Below are 22242 nucleotides of genomic sequence, written 5' to 3' on the forward strand. Positions count from 1 at the left end.
TGACTAGAAGCAGGGCAAATAAAGGGTCAAAGCCAGTATGGCACAATAAAGCCGTTTTCAGTCAGTCATTCCAAAATGCATATATCTTGTTGCTGCTAAATAGTTTGAAGTGTCAGAAGGAGAAGCTGTCTACTGCCATTTGCATAAAAAACATGCTCAGTAAGTTATTCACTAATGAGATTTGCCAGTTTCAGCCTGTTCTCTTCTGCTTTTTTAGTCTCTACCTACACTATATTCATCTGATGAAAATGATTCCGCAGTTTCAAGGAGGCAATTATCCATACCCTAGTGATGGGTCTGAAGTTCTTTAATACTTTGAGAATCAGACTGAAAACAGTGACCCCCTTTGTCTGTAACTGGTTGACAGTCATAGAGCTGTAGAGCAAAAGCTGGCACTCTGGTAGCATTGGGAAATTGAAGGGATTAGGTTCTTAGCATTGGATGTGGCAGCCAGTGTGTTGATGCAGGAAAAATTCAAAGGAAAAACTTAGGCTGAATTTTACAAATCACTTTCCACTTAGTGGTGGTGCCTGCAGGTTTATTAGCTAAGGCCATGAATGAGGCAGGCTCTTAGAATTGGAGTCAGTTTACATAACCCACAGAAACAGCTTTGTTCTGTGAAATGTATTCAAGTCAGCCTGAAGCAGAACCTATGCATGTACCAGACCTCAGAGGTAGAAGGATTGATGCAGTCATTTGCAAGTATATTATTGCCTAACCAGGGTCTGAATTGCATTGTCAGGAAGAGCATATAATCCTTGTAATTGCTTCAGAGCATAATGGTACAAATTTGTATGAGGGTCATTTAAGTCTTACTGTTGGCTCATTATGTTTTGTTTCAAATGCTGCAATTATTTGGCATTTCTTTCCAGTGTCACCAAGTATTCATGGCTCAGATGACATATCTCAACTGACGGTAACTGAAGGGAGCTTGATAAGCCTGATATGTGAGTCTAGTGGCATCCCACCACCTAGCCTTACCTGGAAAAAGAATGGTGGGTAACTGTCCATCGTCCATTTTATAATGGAAACGTGATAATTCTGACCTGCCAGTTTTTCTTTTTTCCTGTGAATATTTTAGATGGTGTGTTCTGAGGAGTTCAAGCACAGAGATATCTAAACAGTCCTGCTATTAAGTAAAATGAACTACAGCAGTAGGTGATTCTCTTCTGTCTAACTGACCCCTGTTTGATTAGGTGTCATTATCTCTGAAGGTGTGCAGGAGAGATTCCTGAGCTGATTTAAAAATGGACTGTGAAATACTTAACCCCTCTCAACATGCTTATTTACCGAAGTGCAGTAATACTTGTTTGTGGATCCCAGCTGGCAGGGCTGTGAGTCACTGTGAAGTCTCGTGGTGGTGTGTGTTGAGTTGAGTCCTGTGAGCCACTGCATAACATGGATATATTCTCTGAGTTATTTTTAAATTTACAGCCATGACATACTGCCAAGTGTTGAAAATGCATCTAGTTGTAGTAATTGCTTTGGGGATTTACTGAACCTTTCTCTCATCCCATCTTAATATTTAAAAGTAGCCTGCACACCTTTTTGCTTTAGGGGTTAAGGTAACATTGGCAAACACCTTCTTATGAATCAGTAGACAAAAGCAGGTATTTTTAGCACTGCATGGACACTGTTGGAGAGAGAATATTAGACAAAATAAGATGTTGAACTCTTCTGGTGTGGTAATTCTTGTGTCATTAATCAGTCTCAACCTATTTGTCTGTCATTCTAGATGGCACAATTCAGTGTGATATGTGCCTGCCTTAATTAATTTTGGTTTGTGGAGAGACCAGATTTAAATTACAAAATTATTTTACTGCATAAAATTTTCTGAGAAAATGAAGTTTATGAAGTTCTTTTTAAACCCTGTATCTTGGAAGCCAAAAAGGCATTGTGTGACATGTTTTACTAACTGTACTGCAAGGCTAAAGTGTATACACTTAAATGTCAGAAAGGAAACTTATACCTGGTAAAAAGTCTGGAAGAGCAGTTAGAAAGTATTACAGTTTTGAATGTTACTCAAGAGCCAGATTTTCCATCATGTTTGATGTGTGGTGCACTTTTCCATAGAGAGGATTTTAACTGTGCAAGTGGGAAATGAAAATTCAGCTTGCAAGAATTACCAGTGGCCGGTGTATTCCTTCTGTCATGAAATCTCCCTTCATCTTTGCAAAGATGAAGATAGTTGCCCAGTCTGAGGTCTCCAAGTCTGAAAATTCTGCTCAGAGAATGCAACATTATTTTGCTGTCAAGTTTCTGCTGAGGATTTCCTGGGCAGAAGTCTATGCTCATGTGCTGCGTGGCACAGTACACAGGTGGTCTGTTTGTGAAAACTGAATTATATGCTACTAAGCACTGGCTGTGCTGAGTGAAATGGTTCTATACTGGAAAATTAGTCAGATTTTATTCAAAGTGTTGAATTTGCTGCTCAGTGGAACTGTCCAAAACTTTCTGCATGGATGTGAGAGTTATTATGCTTTAGCTCAGGTTGCTGTGGTTGACGTAGGTCATAAAGTCAGCAGTTAATATATAAAGTCTTCAGAATCTGCTTGCTTGAAGTTTCTGGTATCTGGAAAAATTCTGATAGAGCAGTTTTAAAATGGACAATCATGAAGCTCAGTATTTTTTAAATGAGCTAGTGGACTTTACACCCACGTGAGCAAGCTCGTTACCATTTTCTGTGGTTTTATCTGAAAGAATGTCTCTTGCAGGCTCTCTACTGGTGGCTGATCTTTCAGGAAGGGTGCGGTTATTATCTGGAGGCAGACAGTTACAAATTTCAATTGCTGAAATGTCTGATGCTGCATCTTACACTTGCATTGCTTCAAATGTAGCTGGAAGTGCAAAGAAAGAATACAGTTTGCAAGTATACAGTAAGTTACCACTAACAATTCTGTTCATAGTTTAACAGTTCTGCGATAAAGTTACATAGTTGAAAGTGTTAATCATCACCATGATGTTAAGCTGCAAGATTTTCAGAGAACAATGTCTAGCTATAGGACAATTTAAGAGTACACCAAGCAATTAAAATTTTGGCAACTTAGACTTGGACCTTGACCAAGACCTTGCATATACCCGTTGAAAGTCCATTTGACCACAGATGATTACAGAGATATAACTCTCTTAGGTAATGTAATGTTTCTTGTCACTAAACTGTAGTGGTGAAGACAACAAACTGAACTTAGATTTGTCTTAGATTTTACTGCTACTTCTGTATTTTGGTCAGGAATAAAAGAAGGTTCTTTTAAACAATCCCATGAAAGAGAAAATCTTCAAAGATCTGTAAGGATTTTCAGCGTTTGGGGCAGTCTTTTTTATTTATTTATTTTTTTCTGTTTGCATTTTTAAAATTGTAAGTTGCATTTTAAAAAACATTTTTACTTTGTGGGGTGGTGGTAGGGAGGAGGTTATTCATGTCTTCTTTGACCTGTGGAAAATGCTGTGAGTTGCAGAGTACTCGTAACAGGTTTGTCAATGGTAACCTGCAATAACTAGTCTTTATTAAAATGTTGATCTGTCAAACTCGATTATTGTTCTGTTCAGAAATAGGTGGTGTTCCTGAAATGTTGCTTCCAGTTGACTTCTATACTGTCTTTCTTTTTCTTTCATAGTTCGACCAACTATATTGAATAGTGGTAGTCACCCATCCGAAGTTGTCATCACCCAAGGAAATGAAGTTTCCTTGGAGTGCAAGGTACAGGGCATTCCAAAACCATCAATAACATGGATGAAGGATGGCCGTCCACTGGTTAGAGGAAGGGACATAGGGATACTTCACGATGGTCACTTTCTTCAACTGAAAAATGCCCAGGTGTCAGACACTGGCCGCTATGTCTGTGTTGCTGCCAATGCGGCAGGGCTATCTGACAGAAAATACGATCTAAATGTTCATGGTGAGTATGTGCAAAATGGGACAGGCATAACAGAAACAAAATAGACATGCAAATTCACCCACAGACATGCAAGAAATAGTTATGTAACTAAATGCACCACCTATATCTATTACAGGCTTTACATGTGATGTAGTTTCAGTTGCAAATCAGTGATGCAGTTTCAACTGCAGTGTTAAAAAAATCCAAATCCAATTTTATAACTTCAGAATATTTTGAAATCTTATCTTTGGCTCTGATAATATCAGTCCATCCCCAGTTGCTCCATCTCCTGAGAGGAGGAAAAAAAAGACACGGTAAAATTTTATAGAATATTTGTTGAGTGTCATGGTGGGAAATATTCTATTGTGGGAGATAAAAAACAAGGTTTAACCAAGAACACCCTACTCATGGCTGCTGCCAGAGGATTTTACCAGAAGATAAACAGTATCTCAAGTGTTTGATTATCAGGTTCTCCCATTTTGCACAATAAGAAGAATTTAAAGATGGTAACTCCAACTATAATTCATCTCCATAATTTGACTTAATGGCATTCATCAGGACATTATCTTACAATCACTGTCACACTTTTGTATATGGCTCTTTACGGTTCATCAAACATAGAATACTTATGTTTTACAGGAATTCCCATTATTGAAAATAAGAGGCCAAAATTATTTACCAGTGGGTTTTGGTGTTTTTTTATTTGATGTATTTGCTGTACTGTATTATTGGACTTCTGGGCAGTAAAGAGAAACTTCAAATTTCCTCAAGCTGGTCAGAGTGCTGGAGGATGTTGGTCAGTTGTTGACCTCAGTCTTCATGTTCTAAAGTATGAACTGTAGAACTGCAGAACTGCTTCCAAAGTGGAACTATTCTTATTCTTGGCAAAAAAAAGCTAAATTAGTGATAGTTATTTTAATAGGGATTGTTCTTTCCATTAGAAAGAGCATATAATTCTGTCATTGTTAGAATTCTCCATAGTGTTTCATTAGATACTGGAAATTGTAATTAGCATAGATGGGCAGAACTACTATAAATTGTTATTCACTATGGATCTTAAGCCATAAAATAAAGGTAATAGAATTTAATTTAAATATTTCTAGGCCATTACACAGTAAGAAACTGTCATTAATATATAGTACTAAATGTCTTAGTCTTGTTGCACTTTACTTGCCAAACTCTCAAACTTTTGAGATCAAAATTAATTTTCACTTGTTCTGAAGCATGGCTTTTCTTTATTATTTTCTGTAGTTCCCCCAAGTATTGCTGGTTACCTGCAGATGTCTGAAAACATCAGCATTGTGGAGAAGAATCCCACCTCTCTGGTTTGTGAAGCTTCAGGAATTCCCTTGCCAACAATAACATGGCTCAAGAATGGATGGCCTGTCACTTTGAACAACTCAGTGCGAATCCTCTCAGGTACAAAAGCTGTAGTTATTTAAAAAAAAACAAAAAAAAAAAAGGAGGAAAGGGGTCAAAGGGCTCTCTGCATCTCCATCTACAGTGCAAGTATTTCACATGAAGGAAGGTTTGATTTAATAATCTGTAAAGATGAGAAAAGAAATCGTTTTTCAATGTGAAGCTTTTTGGCAAATGGTGCCAGATCAGCCAGACTGCCTGGTGAAAAGCTAACATAAAAGTTTAAAGTTGTTGCCAAACTTTGTGTATGGGCTGAAGGCTGGGATCTGTTTGGTCATTGATTAAGCCATAATTCTGGCTGTTAATGTGTGCTAGTCTAATCTATATTACCAGAGATATGTCAGATGGTAACATCTTGCTTTGTCAATGACAAAACATATACTGCAATAGCTCTCTCATTTGATTAGTTTTCTTTACCTTTTTGCAGTTATTTTACCTTTTAGAGAGGAAAAACCTTTGAGAGAATGAGTAGAAATGACAATAAAGAAAAGACATCTTTCATTTCTGTGGGTCTGTATACAAAAACAAAGTGAAACCTGTTCATGAACCTCAGAAATTAATACATGTAAATGCCTCCAGGCCTTGCAGCTAACTGGATCTGATCTTCAGAATGTCATCTAATCAAAGTTGGAATTACATGGTCAGTCAAATGCAGAATGCTGCATTAGCAACAAGACTAGTCCAAAGTATCTGGAGAAACGTATGATAGGCAAGCAGAGAAACAGATGCAATTCATCAGGGATCTTGATTTTCAAGTTTTAATAACCTATGAAGAACTAGTTCAGATAGCTCTTTATGACAGTAGTAATTGACAGAGACGTCTGAAATATGAGGGGCTTGGTACCTGTTCCTGAAACCATTTTCCTGCAATACCATAGAGAAGTGGAAATACTCAACTGGCTGCTGCAGTGTTTACAATAGGGAATTGAGTTAGTGCTCTTGAGATTACAAAGAGAAAATGAGTACCAAGCAGGCAACATATTTTGCATTGTCTTCATGTGCCTGGGGATCAGCTTTGTGGAGTGCATAGAAGTAATTAAGTATCTGGTTAAAGCTGAGATGTGTAGGTAACAAATGAGATTTTTCTTTGATCTTGGGTTTGCGGCTCATAGCTAGAAATTTTATGAAAATAAATTTTGAAGAAGTTTCAAATACTCTGATATAAGCCACCACGCAAAGCCAAACCATCCTGTGGCATGAGCATAAGAAAGCTATGAAAGGTAAAGGAACTGGAAGGTGTTTAGAAGCTCAGCTAAGACTGGATTTGAAGCTGAAATTTTTTAGAATTTTTTCATCAATGTAGCTTTTAACATTACAGGTAGTCCTGTCCTCTACTTTCCCATTTCTACAGATGGCGCATGGAAAAAAGAGTGGGTGTCTGATTATTATCCAGTATAAATCTGACTATCTGAATGCACTCCTTTTTGTGTGACATTGCCATTAACAAAAATGATGCCTTCTGGGCTTGATTGTTTCTGTTCTGTCTGTTGATTTCTACACCCACACTAATATCACCACCCGGATTGAAGAGTCAAGAAGGGTGAGAGACAAAAAGATGTTTATTGTCTCTGAATGTTAGCTGCAGTGGGAGTAGGGAAACAGGCCAGAAGTTGCTGCTTTGTTTTCCAGCAAACTCTGTGTTTCAGAAAAGTATGCATTGTGGTGGTGAACTGTAACCAACATGGCATTTGGAACTTCATTTGTGCTTGTGCAGTTGTAAAAAAACCCAAAAAGAGTAACAACAACAACAACAACAAAATCCCCCTCTTCAGCTGATTTGGGAGGTAAAATAAAATCTTGCCAAAGCAAGATTTTGGTTCTGTTGATTGAAAACATACTTGGCATTGCAGACGATTTAAATGTGTGGACATGCTGCTGGCAACTTTTAATTTCTTAATTCAGATGCTGATGTTTCCTTCTGATGATGCTTCCTATATCTTCTAGGGAAAAAAAAAGAAAAAGAAAAGAAAAATAAGATCCACCACTGCTTTCCTTGTAGACCATGCACTAAGTTGCACACTAGCTTTAAGAAGGAGAAAAGTTTTGATTAGGTTTTAGCTAAATGTAGAAAATCATACCCTGCCTCAGCTCTGAAGCCCTGGGTGTGCTATGGAATGTGATACCAGAGAAAGTTAGAGTCTCCTGCAGGCACATATCTACCTCATTTTGCTTGTTATATGGCTTTGTTCAGGGTGTGGATGGGAGAAGGAATTAGGGTGCTGCAAGAACTGAGGCTGCAAGAACTGAGCCTTCCACTGTCTCAGTACTCCTTTCAGCAGGTAGAACTCCTTGGGCCAGGGCACATCCATTAACCAGGTCAGCACATGACCAGGAACATAATTTTCTGGGATATATCCCAATAATGAGACCCTGTGGATATCCTCAGGCATAGTTCAGATGTGATGTACTTTGTGGTAATGACTGCTAATGTGAGAAAAAGTCATGTTTTAGGTTTCCCAGTTTTTAAACTCACATTTCCCAGTTTAAAGAGAAACTGGGAAAAAGCTGAAGGATGGTCACTTCTTTTCACATTTAAATGCTCACTGATGTTTGTTTTGCTGTTTTTCTGACAAGAAAGAAGAAAAGGTAAATTATTCTGCTATGGCAAAGCAGGGATGTTCTTGATCTTTTGGTCAAACATACTTGCAAATTTTCTTCCTTTTAAGCTGGCATGCCTGTGCAAAGTTGTTCTGACAACTGCTCTGCTACAGCGTTAAGAGAAATCTGCTATTTTAAAACATACAGGTAAACCAGTACTGTCGTCACCTGTTACTATTACTAATGGCACAATTAATACAAATGCTGTAAGAGCCAAGTGGGATTTTATTCCTTATCTGTACATGTGAAAATATCTTTAAGGACTGCTTGTATGTGTTTATAAAAATAAACTTATTTTTATGTGTACACACACCCCCTCTCTGATGAGGCTGTATTCACTGCTCTGATGAGGCTGTATTCACTGCTCTGATGAGGCTGTATTCACTGCTCTGATGAGGCTGTATTCACTGCTCTGATGAGGCTGTATTCACTGCTCTGATGAGGCTGTATTACTTTTTCCTGTACAGCCATCTAGTTAGATTCTCAGTATAGTGAAGTACTCATGTGAATGCAAATCTCGCTGAGACACCATAGTCTATCAAAATTTCCTGCATAGAAGTATGAGCACAACTCCTGCATATTACAAAAGCAGTGTTCCTGCCACATCCAAAGTGTCTGTGCTGATCAATGAATTACTGTACCTGTGCATATCGTTTAAGTGACCTGTGAAAAGCTGGTTTGATTTTCTCTGTGTAAACTCTACAGATGTTTCTCCAAGTATTCAATCTCCAAGATTGTTCCAGTTGTATCTGATTTTATTCAGAAATCCTCAGAAAATGTCTGAATGCCTCAAAGTTCACTTAAACATAGTTTCTAGAGGGAAGAAAAATAAAGGCAGGGAGCCGGGGGTGTGTGAGATGTTCATGTCAGGGTACTTTGGAAGTTGCTGACTAGAAAGAATAGGATGATCAATATGAAGCACAGATACAAAAGCATTGGGAAATGATTGGAGTAGGAGTAAGGTCAGACACTTCCTCTCACTCTTTGTTCAACAAAACAAAGCACATTAAAAATGAAAACACATGAAAAAATACAGCTGTAAATTTAAGCAAAACATAAAAGATTAAGAGCACAGACGATTTGGGAGCATGATGGTTGGAGAAAGACTTCAGTGACTGTATTTTTTGTGTGTGTGTCTGGTTTTTTTTCTACTTAGGGGGCAGAACGCTCCGTTTGGCACACACGAGTGTAGCAGATGAAGGCCAATATACTTGTGTAGTGACCAATGCTGCAGGGGAAGTGAGGAAGGATTTTTCCCTTTCTGTTCTTGGTAAGTATGCAATAAATGTTTGTTACAGAAGAAGGGAATCTACTGACTACTTTGGTAATAGTTTAAAAATTATTATGCCGAAATGTATGTCCTTAGGGGAAAACAAGCTTAATTTGGTAACATGGTCAGAAAATAAAGCTGTAAAGAAAAGTTACTTCTACATGTGAATTTGTTGTTTCTTTTGTTTTTAAAGTGAAGGTTCTTCAGGCATAATTGGAAATAACTGGCAGCTACTTATGTTTTGTGGTTGGTTTGTTTCCTTTCTGAAAAGGAACTATGTCAACCCAACTGGCTTCAGTTAGGTTGTTATTTCAGACAGACAGAAGTCTGGGAAATGCCCAGAGCTGGACTCCTATCCTCTCTTCAGTTTCTTGTTGCTCATAGCTTCACTCTCCTTTGAGTGTGATGAAGGAGGTGAATCAGTTTATAGGTGATCTGGAAAAGTGGGGGTTTTATGTTTTCCAGGTCATGTTAGTTTTCAGCCAGATCAGTTCCCTGCTGGTTTACCACACAGCCTATAAATGCCAGTATTGGTGAAAGGAAGATGACAAGAATGAGTGGTCAGGGAAATACTGCTATTTCTTTTGGCCCAGGCCAGAATTTAAGCTGGTTTAAGTCAAAAGAAAACTGGTCTCAGGAAACCATACAAAATTCATATGAATCTGTATAGGACTGGGTATAATATGTATAGGTAACTGGCATGATGGTGGTAATCTGTTTCAACAGAGATGTGAAGGCAAAGCTAAGACAGACAGGAAAATTAAACACTGAAGCTGGAATTGTTTTTGCAAAATGGAAATCTCAGATCCAGCAGAAACCTTCAGTCAGTAAAGCCATTGTTATTTTAAGGGATATAAACCAAATGTGGTAGTGGGTGAGCCTGCTAACATGTTTAGACAAGTACTGATACAGCAGGCTCTTTAGATTGCTATTTAGAATAATAAATGTGTAATTTTTTTCACATTACTTATTTAAAAAACAAAAAATAAAAAAAATCCCCATAGTATTTCCCTGAGAAATGCTGCTTTTTTATTCAGTAACTACTTGTTACTAAATACCAGGCCTGATGCAGGTTGTCTTACCTTACTGTATATCATTTTCCTGTAGTTTCTTTTCTGTAAGATGGTTAAAGCTATCGGCTTCCCTTGCCTTCTACTGACTTATGCACATTCAGCCTGTGAATGATAACTCACACTCATGTCAGTTCATGTTTATCTGATGAGCTCACGGAAGTTTAAGTCTGGTAGAATGGAAGAGATGGATAAACACTGAAAAGCATTCATTGTTTTACTGTTTTCTTTGGAGGGTTTTAGTGTCAGAGTATTCTCGAGAGTTCTGGAAATCTATTGCATAGGCTTTGTTTGACTTGAAGAAAAATGCTTAGTGAAGCTGATTGCAAGTGGTCTAAGTGGAAAATTCTATTGTTCAGTCTTCCCTTCCCTCAGTAATTCCTTTGTCTTTCTAGAGGAAAGTTACTGGAATGTGTCCTGATAGCAACACGGAATATTCATTGGCTCACTGTTAATAGGAACTCTACAGAGACTTACCAGTGTTTCTCTAAATTGTTGTAGGAGGTGCAACAGGAGAGCCAGTTTGCATGGGGAGCTTGGTGTGACAAGCATAATATTTATATATTTGCAAAATGTTTGCTGCGGCTTTGTCATATTTCTGAAATTAATGTGTGTTCATATCTTATGGTATTATTTTGGGGCCAAAGTGATGAATTGGTCTGTTTGCTTATCAATAGTAACTTTTGGCCTGACCTAAAAGTTCTGAAGTTTATTATTTTAGGTTATATTTTCTTCCCCCCATAAAATTCATTCACTAGTTGATGTGTCTTTGCCTCATTGCATTTGAACATTAGAACCCATACAGAGGTCTGGTTTGCATTGCTTGTACAGTCATTGCATGGAATTTGATCATAATTGCATCACAAGCTGGTGAGAGTGCCAGTACTGGCAACATCTTCCTTCCTGCATGCTAAATTCTACTAACTCACATCTCACCATTTGTCCTGTTCAGAGGCCAACATTTTAGCCATAATGAGGCAGTATCTTTATTGTTCCAGTCAAGTGAGATGCAAACCTTTTTCTTTTTTTTCTTTTTCCCTGATTTTTCACTCATTTGTACTCTTCATTAGTATCTAAATCTGGTGTAACATTTTTTGCTGTTGAAAATTAATTCTTCATATTAACATAATCCTTATTTTGATAAAACTTGCTTCCATCTTAGTGATAGATCACAAATAGGCTGCTGAATAAATTTTAATTCCTTCTTTTTAGGTCTTCTACCTAGGCTGAGTTTGCATTTTGTAAGATTATTAAAAGGTAGTATCTGGCTCCCTAGTGCCGCATTTTTGTTACAAAACTTTCAAAAATCTCTTGGGCATTAGGCTGTCATTCCTACACCTATAGGCCTCCTTTTCAACCTGTTTGACTCCATGCCTACTTTGATTTGTGATGCCATTTTCTTTTGGCCTGAATCTACAAATGCCTCTACTTTGAAACAAATAGTTGATCGGATATCTTAACCACCTCAGCTACTCACTAACACATTCATAATCTGGCCTTTGTCATCCAAAAGCACGAGTCTGTGTAGTCCTGTTGACTGAGATTATTTGAAAACATGTCATCAAGTAGTCAGCCATACAGTAAGAAGTAAGAGTTTCATTGTATTGAGTTAATAATTTGGGGGGTGAATAGGTGTTTTAAGGGTAGTATTTTGTCTTCTGTTTCCCTAGAGACACAGAATTTTTATCACTGCAAGATGCCTTTAGACTTACATAGTTTGCTCATCTGGGTGTATAGAATTGGCTGTATTTGCATAAAATACATGTATGCTTTTACACAACATCCACTTTTTGGTAATCTATTATACTGCTTAGAGCATGCTGGTAAGGAAAAAGAAACAACATAGTAAATAGGCAAGCTGACTCTTTTTTATAAATCCGTTGGAAAACAAGCAGCTCATATGCACATGGTAACAACTAACTCTTAAGCACACAGTTTTGAATGGATAAATCACTTGCTGCTTAATATGGGTGATAGAATTTCTTTACAAACTCAAAAAAATTTCTGGTGCATAAAATCAAAAGTGGCCCTGCTAACAAGTGCTTGTCATCATTGCCCTACTGACCATACTCAGAAATATTGCCCTTACAGACCATACTCCTCAGCACCCTGAGTATCTCTCGGGCTCTGAAGGTGAAGTGGGGTGATGATTTTATGATCCTATGAATACTTTATGGGTCTGTGGTCCTCTCTTGCCTTTTGCATGTACTAGTATGGTTAAGGGGTGCAGAACACAGTGCATATATGTTGTCCAGCAGGTTAGTTCTACAATGTCTCTCACCTGAACCTGTTTCTGGTAGATCTGTGCCATTCACCGATTGATGTGATTAAGGGAAGCACACACTGAGATACTGTCATTAATGTATTTAAATTGGTTGTAAGTAATACTTGACAATATTGTTGTCTTTTTGCAGTGCCTCCAGGGATTGTGGGTGAAAATAAATTGGAAGACGTGAAAGTAAAAGAGAAGCACAGAGTTACCCTAACATGTGAAGTGATAGGTAAAAGTATACAATATTACTTATCTTTGCTGATCAAATCCATGGTGTCAATCATCATTGGTTCTGAACAGAATGTTTTTAATGGAATTTATGGTTCAGTGGAATTTTAAAATTTCAGGTTTGACTATGGTGCTGATAGCAGGACTAAGGTGTCCTCCTTATAAAGGTTACATAAAATGTAACATTTGCTGTGATATTTCTTTTCTAAAGGCCAGTGGAATTTAAGAGGAGTTGTATATTACTTCTAAGAGGTTCAATAGAATGCATATTCCAAAACGTTTCCCTAAAGCATGTATTTTAAAAGGGTATCTGAAACATTATTTTTTGTTTGGAAATGGCTATGCCACAATTAATATTTGTGACTTTCTTCACTCCATTAAGGGAACCCTGTACCACAGATCACCTGGACAAAGGATGGGCAATCTCTTACTGAGGATGAGAATCACAATTTTCTGTTCAGTGGCCGTTTCCTGCAAATCACCAATGCTCAAATCACTGATACGGCAAGATACACATGTATTGCATCCAATACAGCTGGAGAGAAGAGCAAAAGTTACAGTCTTAATGTACTTGGTAAGACCGCTGGTCTGGCTCTTACAGAGAAAATATTAATCTCCAGAAAAAACAGATAATCACATTGGAATTTTGTAGTACTTTAATTACAGCAATGTGTAAGTTGCCTGTCTACCATTAAAATTTTAGAGCTTAGTAAATGATAAATAATAGTAGTTCAACATAAACAGTAGTTCTTTGCTTTAGACAATATAGAGCTAGAAAATGCGGAACTATGACAGGACTTGGCTGCATGGAACGAGCAGGACAGTACATTAGCTTATTGTGACTCAAGGAAGAAGTATCTGAGATCGCTTCAGATTGTGATCTCTTCATAAAAGCTGAAACCATCTGCAGTTCTCTTTTCTTTTTTTCATGATGGTTATTGCATAACCACATACAAACAATGGTGAGTTTGTTTTCCACATCCTCATTTCCTAGGATTATGCCTCCTACCAATCTGCTGCTCACAGGATCATCAAGCAGTGGGTCTGCCAGCTGCTGCGCAAGAAGTGATGGCTGGCTTCCTGGTGACCTGTGTTTGACAAAGGCTAAGGGTGGATGATTCCACTGGCATGGGCTGATTGTTGACTTCAGGACAAAAGATAAAACCAGATGAATGTTGTCTCATTCTGGGTTTCAGTATGTCTCATAGGAGTGCCTCCCAGCTATTTAAGGCTGCAACCAGATTCCTAGACTGAACAGGGAAAAGAAAACTGGCTTTTCATAGAGGTCCTTCTTCTGGTTAATGATTTTGTTGTTCCTAGTGTCTCCAACTATTGTGGGTGCAGACAGCCATGGAAATGCAGAAGATGTCACTGTTATCCTCAACAGCCCAACATCACTGGTTTGTGAAGCTTACTCTTACCCTCCAGCAATGATCACCTGGCTGAAAGATGGTAATACTTTAGAATCAAACAGAAATATCCGCATTTTGCCAGGTAAATGTTTAGTTGTTATTGAGAAATAACACTATTTTTTTATTGTTCAGTTTCCTGTTACAGATTTAAAAAAAAAATAAATCAAATGTATTTCTATTAAGTGCTATGTTTGTACTTTTGTACCATTTAGTAAAACTCCATTTTTCTAGGTCACTAGTAGCTTGCCATTTTTAATTTGTGAACTGACTCTTACCTAGCTCATCTATTGAGGTGGAAAATGGGAACAAGCTTCACTGGTAACACTGAAGCAATGTAGATGAAAAAGAAGGTTAGCATTGTTAACTGCAAATGTTCAGAGAAAAATTAAGTAGGTATTGATAGCAAGGAATTGAATAGTATTTCAATTGCATTTCTAGGAATGCAGTCTAGAAAGAGCTGCAGCCAAGTCAAATAGTGACTCACCTCTGAGAATGCAGACAATATAAATCATAAATAAAATGGGTACTATGGGAAGGAAATTGATGGATTTCAAAGCTGTAGAGGCCACCTGAACTCTTAAATCCTACCTATTCATTCATATCTACACTTCTGACATAGTGGCTGTTGTTTCTGTCCATTCTCCAGAAGGAGTTAAGGGCCTCTTTCATATGAAGAACTGCACTGAAACAGAAAGGCAATTCAGAAGCTCACATCCATATATTGAATAAAGTCTTCTTGCTAGATCTTACTGATTATGCCTCCTTTCCCTTTTTCTGTGAATGAAATGTGCAGAACCCTAAATCACTTCCTCCTATTTAAGTATCTGTAAGAAATTTCTTCTAGAGAACTATGTTAACAAATTTTCCAAGAATCTGTAAGCAACAGGATTTGTGATCCAAAGCACTCCTGCAAATTATGCACCCATTTATTACCCAGTGTGCAAGGCAGTCAATTTTTTATGCTCATCTAAGGGCAGAATTATACCAAAGGGTTGAAAATATGCTGCAGAAACTATTGGAAATAATAATTTCCAATAATTGGAAAGCAAGGGTAAATGTAGATGTTATTAAAAAATTATGTCTTTTGGCAGGTGGTCGAACCCTACAGATTTTAAATGCACAGGAGGACAATGCTGGAAGATATACCTGCATAGCCACAAATGAGGCTGGAGAAACTCTGAAACACTATGAAGTGAAAGTCTACAGTATGTAAATACTTCCTTTTTTTTTTTTTTGTTCTTCCATTTTTTCTGCCTTTGCAGTGTTACTTAATCCTGGTGAATACAAGGATTTCTGTTAGTTGCTTTACTTAGCAAACATTTGCATTAGCTCATGGCATTGCTTGAGGAAAGATAATAGAGCAGTTTCCTGTTGCATCCTTCACAAATGCTGCTGTTGGGATAAAGATCTTTGTAACTCCCATGGGAAGATATTTAAGAAATGTTGAACTCCAGTTTCTTCTGAAATGCTTTTTTGGTGATGATTTTCAAATCAGATGAGTGCAGCACAATGGGAGATGTGAGCAGAGAATCTTGTGAGCAAAGAAATTATTTTAGAAAAAGAGGAGGGAAGGGGATCCATAACATCTAATGGAAAACTTTGTTAAGTAAGGTAAAACCAGAAGATACTATTTTTATATCCTTCCATGAAACACCATATGCACAAAAGCTTTCTTATTCAAGGATTCCTGTCAGCACATAGTCCTTTGAGCATTTGTGCCTAATACTCTATTTTAATGCTGAAACTCTTCATTATGGGCTCAGTCAAGCATGATTTTTCATATTTTTAAATTTTCTAGTCTGAATTGCAGTTCGGTTTGCTACCTCACAGCAACCGTGCTGTTATTTTAATGACACTAATTCCCTAATATGTCCCCATTGGATTCAGAATAATGAGAAGATGACAAAAGAGTTCATTACTGAAGTATGGCTATCTAGCAACATAAAGCCCCCCACTCCCAAATGGCATTGCAACTGTCAGTTATTATTGTACAGAAACCATTAGGGAGAATTTAAAATGTCCCATTGGAAAAAGAATGGAAAATGCTTTGAAAGCATTTAAAAGATATTAGGAGACCAGGATGGGGGTAGCTGAAGAGTTTTGAAATACTGTGTTTTTGTTATGATTCAGAAGGAAGCAAGATTTTGCAGCACTGGTATTTCAATGGAATGGAAATACTGAGTTTTGAGTAGCTGCTCTAAGTGTGGACTTCAGTTCAAATGTATTTCTGAGACTATTATTTTCCACAAAATGCTATTCAATTACTGTATTACATTGAACTTTATAGAATTCAATCCAAACACATAATAAAGTTCTATAGCTGGGTAAGGTTATAGTCAGGTTTTCATATCTAAAACTGTTGAATACAGTTTTATATATTTTGTATGTAATAAATATAATAGAAAAAGTTTGGAATACATATATGTATATTTAAAAAAAAAATCAGCTATGAGGAAGAGGCAGACTATAGAGGAATGCACTTGCTCTCTCTGAGGTTATCATCCAGGTTTTCCCTTTGCCAAATTAAATTTGAAATGCTGCCTAAGACATTAAGTCACGCAAATCACACTTGCTCCCTTTGTTTTTGCGCAGTTCCGCCAACCATTAACAAAGGGGATATCTCAGGGATGGGTGTCTCCCCTAAAGAAGTGAAGATCAAAATAAACCACAGCCTTACCCTGGAGTGTGAAGTTCATGCCATTCCTGCGGCTGCCATCAGCTGGTACAAGGATGGACAGGCCAGTCACAAACTTAATTCCTTCTAATGGGTAGATTTTGTACAGAAACAACTGCATAATCACTGTCACTACTAACAAACATTCACACAGCCTAAAAGGCTTATTTGCAATGCTGAAGTCAGACGCATCTTAGAATGTTTGCTTTTGGCCAGATCTGTGCAAATTGACACCCTTGCTTTTTTTGTGGGTGCTTGGCAGTGCTACTGAGACATCAGCTTCCAGGGCCTGTTACTGGCCTGTGCTTTAAAGAGGGGTGCCCTGCTCAGTAGTAGGATCCCATGATATGACCACATGTCCCTTTGCTGTTGTGTAAAGTCCCCAAAGGCCCTGTTACAGAATGGCCCCATGCTTGGTTCCATTAAGTGCTGCCCTTGCAGAAGTTGCAGAGAGCCTCCTGCTTGGTTCTGGCAGAGCTCCTGAAACCACAACGACATCTGGATCCTCTGTGAGGGGGAATGAGGTGTGGTTCATGCCACACACAGTCTTCACAAAAACATTGGTCTGGAGAAGTTTGGAAGGACAATGTCACAGTACAGATGTGCATTCTACTGGGGCCTGCCTATAAGTAAAAAAGAAACTGTGCAACTCCTTTGTAAGAAAGAAGACTATAATCTCTTGCTTTAGTTGTTCTTGGTAGGGCACTTATAGTGCAGCAGGCTGCTGCACCCCTCCAGCTGGACCAGCTTTTCCCGGATTTACCAAGCGTGTCTGTCTGTTTTGAGCATATGCTGTAATTCATGGATCTCCTGGGTGTACTGAATGTGTTGCCAATGAAAAATTATGCTGGGAGGAGTTGAGAGGTCCCCAAAGAAAGATAGTAGCTATAAGCAGCTTGCTGCCACTGTCAGAGCAGCAGCTTTTTCTTAGGTTGCCCATAGGTAAATGGCTTTCATTCACATCCATGGATTAAATTAATTGTCCCCTGCATGCCAGGAGTTCAGTGCTGACTCTCTAATGTGTTCTGTTTTCATTGAGAGGTACAGATCGTAGTAGTGTAGTCTCTACTGTCATGTGTGATGTAAATGCTAGGAACAGTAACATCTAATCTTGTGTATTTCTGCATTGCTGCTGCATCCATTTTATGTTTACACTGTGCCCTTAAGGGACAGCAGATCCAAGTGGCTATGTGGCTGTAGGGTGAGTTAGATTGAGTTGTTCACCTCATACAGAAAACTATACGGTAGATTTGCTTGTGTAGGTTTTCCATCAGCTCTTCGACTTGGTCAGTGAGTTCAGGGAATTAAATTAGCCTAATTTTATCAGATGTCACAAGAGCCCTTGCTTGATGGGGATCGCATTGCTCGTTTCCACAGCACCTTGCATCTGGGATTAGGAATGATGTAAAACCACATTCTCTCAGGAGAGCAGCTACCAAGATCAGAAAGATGAAGATGCAGAGTTTCTGATAACCATGGAAAGAAAACCATCTCCAGAAACCTGGACCTTGATCAAGTTTGCTCAGAGAGGAAAAGCTTTTGGTGTGAGGGAAGCAGGAGAGCTAGGTTCACCAGCTGTGGCCAAGACTGCCATCCCAGGAGACTTGGCTTAGGACTGTGTAGTGACTCTCAGTAATCTGATGTCCTAATCAACTACTTTCTTTGCGTAGATTGAAAACAGGCCTTGCCATAAGCATTAACAAAAATTGAAGGATGCTCTGTTAGTGGTATCAAAGCAGAGGAAATATCAAATTCTTACTCATAGTATACTGCCTTAAGAAGGATTTTGAAACAACCTGAATTTGACCAAAAGACAGGTGACATCATATTACTTCCATGAATATGGCTATTTCTAGTGTATATTTAGCAAAGTATTAATTTCCATGTAAAATTACATTACAGCCACTTAAACCAGATGATCATGTCATTATCCAAGCTAGTGGCCATACTCTGCAGATTAAGGAGGCTCAACTGTCAGACACCGGTCGTTACACTTGTCTGGCATCCAACATTGCTGGAGAGGATGAAGTGGAATTTGATGTAAATATACAAGGTAAACAGAGTTCAGATAACAAAATTATTCTGGTAGCCTTCTTTTCTAATGTTCTGGGATATTGGAATTTTTATAATTTTACACCTTTATACCTGTATCCTTTACACCTGCTTGGTCTAATCCAATGCTTTTGTGATTTGTGTGATTTTTGTTTCATATGTATTTTGCTCATCTTTTAGAAACACAGTATTTGGTTATTCTTTCATATTTTGTGATGTATGCAGTGTTCTGGAAGTCAGTGGAATGGCATAGTAACTCTCTTCGTCTAAACAACATGAAAAAGTTTTAAATTAGCATAAACCAAGACATCATATTTTATTCATCTGTATTGAGCAGTACTTAGAGGTCCCAGACATAGGCATTTTCTTGGTCTACACACTGTGTGTAAATATAAAAATCATTAATAATTTATGAAAATTTAGAGAAAGTTAGAACTTGAGTGAAAGCAGATAGCTTAGTGTTTAAGTATTATTGTTGATTAACACTCTCCATGCTTTGTTACCAGGTCTTCTTACACTTATTTATTAGTCTTCAGTAGATACTCAGTAGATTGCTCAATTTTCAGTCTGACGAAAACAACTAGAATTTTCCTGTGAAATTTAAATTGGAGAGGAGGGGTTAATTTAATACACTTATTTTTTTATTGCTGCTATTTAACAATCACAATATCTTTTAATTTCTTGACTTTTAAACTAGTTATTTCTGCTGTAAAATTCTAACCCTTTTCCCCCTCGGTTATAGTTCCTCCTAGTTTCCAAAAGCATTATAAGGAATGGGAAGCTGGTAACACGGTAGATACAGGAAGAAGTGGAGAAAGTAAAGATGTGATTGTTAACAACCCCCTTTCACTGTACTGTGAGACCAATGCTGTTCCTCCTCCAGTTCTTACATGGTATAAAGATGGCTATCCTCTGAGCTCTAGTGATAAAATACTAATCTTACCAGGTGAGTATTAAAATGTCATTCTCTGACATTAAGAAATGGCATTAGTGCTAGTATTTGTGTAGTAATAACAAAGTGTTCCACTTCAAAACACTGCCTTAATATTCTTTTCAGATTTTCTTGACTTTTTTTCCTATCTATTGCTCATCTGTTGGGAGACCAATGACTGCCACTCCCAAAACATATTCCTAATATGTCCTCTCTCTCTCTGAATCTGTTTACATGGCTATGCTTTAAATGAGGAACAGTGAAGAGTACCTATAGGCTTCAGAAGTAAATTTTCCCAGTTTGGAACAGGTTTACAGGAATATTCCGTGTTTATATTTCCTTTTGCCTATTAGTTGTCTGTCACCTAGCTGAGAAATATTTATGGTTTTGACTGAAGAATGTCTGGCTGCATGTTGCTGAATAATGTTATTCCTTTGTGTGGAATTAATTACTCTTTTCTAACATTTCAGTATGAACATTGTTGAATTCCAAGTATCTGCCAGTAGAAAAAGTAGCCAGGAAGTAAAGTCTTCAGTTACTTATAATTTAGAATAAACGCTAAACATTCGTAAATTTGCTTGCTCAGGTCTCTAGTGAAATGTGGTGTGGAAATAATGGAAACTGCTTGATGCTGCATTTAATCTTGAATGCGTTTTCCTTCCAGGAGGCCGAGTGTTGCAGATTCCACGGGCACAGGCTGAAGATGCTGGGAAATATATGTGTGTGGCGGTAAACGAAGCTGGGGAGGATTCCATTCATTATGATGTTCATGTGCTCTGTGAGCTTTCCTGCTTTTGTTTTAATTTTTAATGCTAAAATGAGTTCTGTGGAATCTAATGAAACATTATAGTCCAGCTTTACTTAATTTTTTAAAAGTTTATAAATAAATATTTTTAAACCATAAAATTAATCTGTTTATATAAGGTGCTAGAGTTTTATACAAGTATACAGAATTGAATGAAAATAGTGTTAATGTTGTTAGTTTAGTACGTTTTTAGGTTATTGCTATTGGAACTCAGTTGCATTATCCCCATCACACTTCACCAAAAAGAAAAGCATAGCTAGAAATCCAGGTTTTATTTTGTATCTCTTGCTCCCTGATCAATCTCCAGTTCAAAATTCTGACATACTAGGTTTTTCTCACCTTATTTTGGTCATCGTTTTCTAAAAAATGTGCAAAACTCCCAAAGCTTAAGGAAACTATTGATGTAGATCAACTATTGAATGCCTGCAGAGCCCATATCACATGAACTGTTTACAGACATTGCACAGAAAGCTTTTGTATGCTGGCTGCGTTGTCTGTTGACGTACTCAAGGTTTTTGCGTTGGGAAACACTTATTTCTTGACTCCTATTTCTGTATATACCACTGAAAGGACTGATATATTGTTAGGAAGGGGTCCTGCCTTGGAAATCCTCTTTTGTTCTGACAGCAAAGAACATGATGGACTAACTGGAAAATGAGCTTTCACCTCTTCTTTATGGCTTCTGTGTATAAGTGTAGTTCTCCTCCAGTCCTTTGAGTTATACTGATTTGTTCTAGCTGAACTACTCCTGGGATTTTATTATCTCTCACCGGATCACTGAAGATTTCACTACTTTCTATTAAAATCCCAATCTAAAAGATTGGTCTGTAATCTTAAAAAAACCAAACCAAAATAAATGAAAAAGAAAAAAAACAAAATAAATCTCAAAAACCACAACCAAACAAAAGATACCAAGAGGTACTAAGTCACATTATTCGTATCGTATTTTGCTCTTTCGTAGTACCACCATCCGTCAATGGAGCTAATGGTGATCTGCCTGAAGAAGTGACTGTGCTTGTGAACAAGATTGCAGTGATGGACTGTGTTGCAAATGGCAACCCTTCTCCAAGTATTACCTGGCAAAAGGATGGCCACCTCCTAGCAGAGGACAACAAACACACATTTTTGTCCAATGGAAGGAGGTTGCAGGTAACTTTTAGTGAAAACCTCACTTTTAGCATCGCGAACACTGTCCATAAAGACAAAACTGTTTAGGTATTCTGAGTATGCAATTCTGAATTTTTTTCTTCTACAAGGTACTGCAAACTTACTGATATTTTTTTTTGGTGTCTCTAAATTGGAGAGAATTCAATTTGATGGATGGACCACTCAGTGGATAAAGAACTGGCTGGATGGCCACATGCAAAGAGTTGTGGTAAATGGCTCAGTGTCCAGTTGGAGACCAGTAACAAGTGGTGTCCCTCAGGGATCAGTGTTGGGACCTCTCTTGGTCAATATCTTTGTTGGTGACATGGACAGTGGGATTGAGTGCGCCCTCAGCAAGTTTGCTGATGACACCAAGCTGTGTGGCTCGGTTGATACGCTGGAGGGAAGGGATGCCATCCAGAGGGACTTTGACACACTTGTGAGGTCGGCTGATGCCAGCCTTATGAAGTTTAAGCAAGCCAAGTGCAAG

General features: G+C 37.9%; 1 protein-coding gene across 1 annotated transcript; it reads left to right on the forward strand.

Moving 5' to 3' along the window:
- Positions 1 to 921: 921 nt before the first annotated feature.
- On the forward strand, positions 922 to 21821 carry LOC104409044 (hemicentin-1-like). Its single transcript, XM_010018823.1, has 14 exons — positions 922 to 995; positions 2715 to 2876; positions 3615 to 3751; positions 5127 to 5294; positions 9049 to 9162; positions 12647 to 12733; positions 13115 to 13306; positions 14053 to 14226; positions 15236 to 15349; positions 16737 to 16882; positions 18721 to 18871; positions 19613 to 19816; positions 20466 to 20579; positions 21568 to 21821. Exons 3-14 carry the CDS (start codon positions 3727 to 3729, stop codon positions 21819 to 21821), a joined length of 1743 nt encoding a protein of 580 aa, XP_010017125.1. The 5' UTR covers positions 922 to 995; positions 2715 to 2876; positions 3615 to 3726.
- Positions 21822 to 22242: the final 421 nt, after the last annotated feature.

The sequence above is a fragment of the Nestor notabilis genome, unplaced genomic scaffold (assembly GCF_000696875.1).
Source record: "Nestor notabilis isolate BGI_N333 unplaced genomic scaffold, ASM69687v1 scaffold24577, whole genome shotgun sequence".
In the NCBI taxonomy this organism is placed as follows: domain Eukaryota; kingdom Metazoa; phylum Chordata; class Aves; order Psittaciformes; family Psittacidae; genus Nestor; species Nestor notabilis.

Excerpts from the sequence above, each read along its gene's own strand:
- LOC104409044 (XM_010018823.1), top strand. The coding sequence starts at position 3,727 with ATGGATGAAGGATGGCCGTCCACTG. Across the intron at positions 3,752-5,126 it reads TGAAGGATGGCCGTCCACTG|TTCCCCCAAGTATTGCTGGT; the intron begins GTTAGAGGAAGG and ends TATTTTCTGTAG. Across the intron at positions 9,163-12,646 it reads TTTTTCCCTTTCTGTTCTTG|TGCCTCCAGGGATTGTGGGT; the intron begins GTAAGTATGCAA and ends GTCTTTTTGCAG.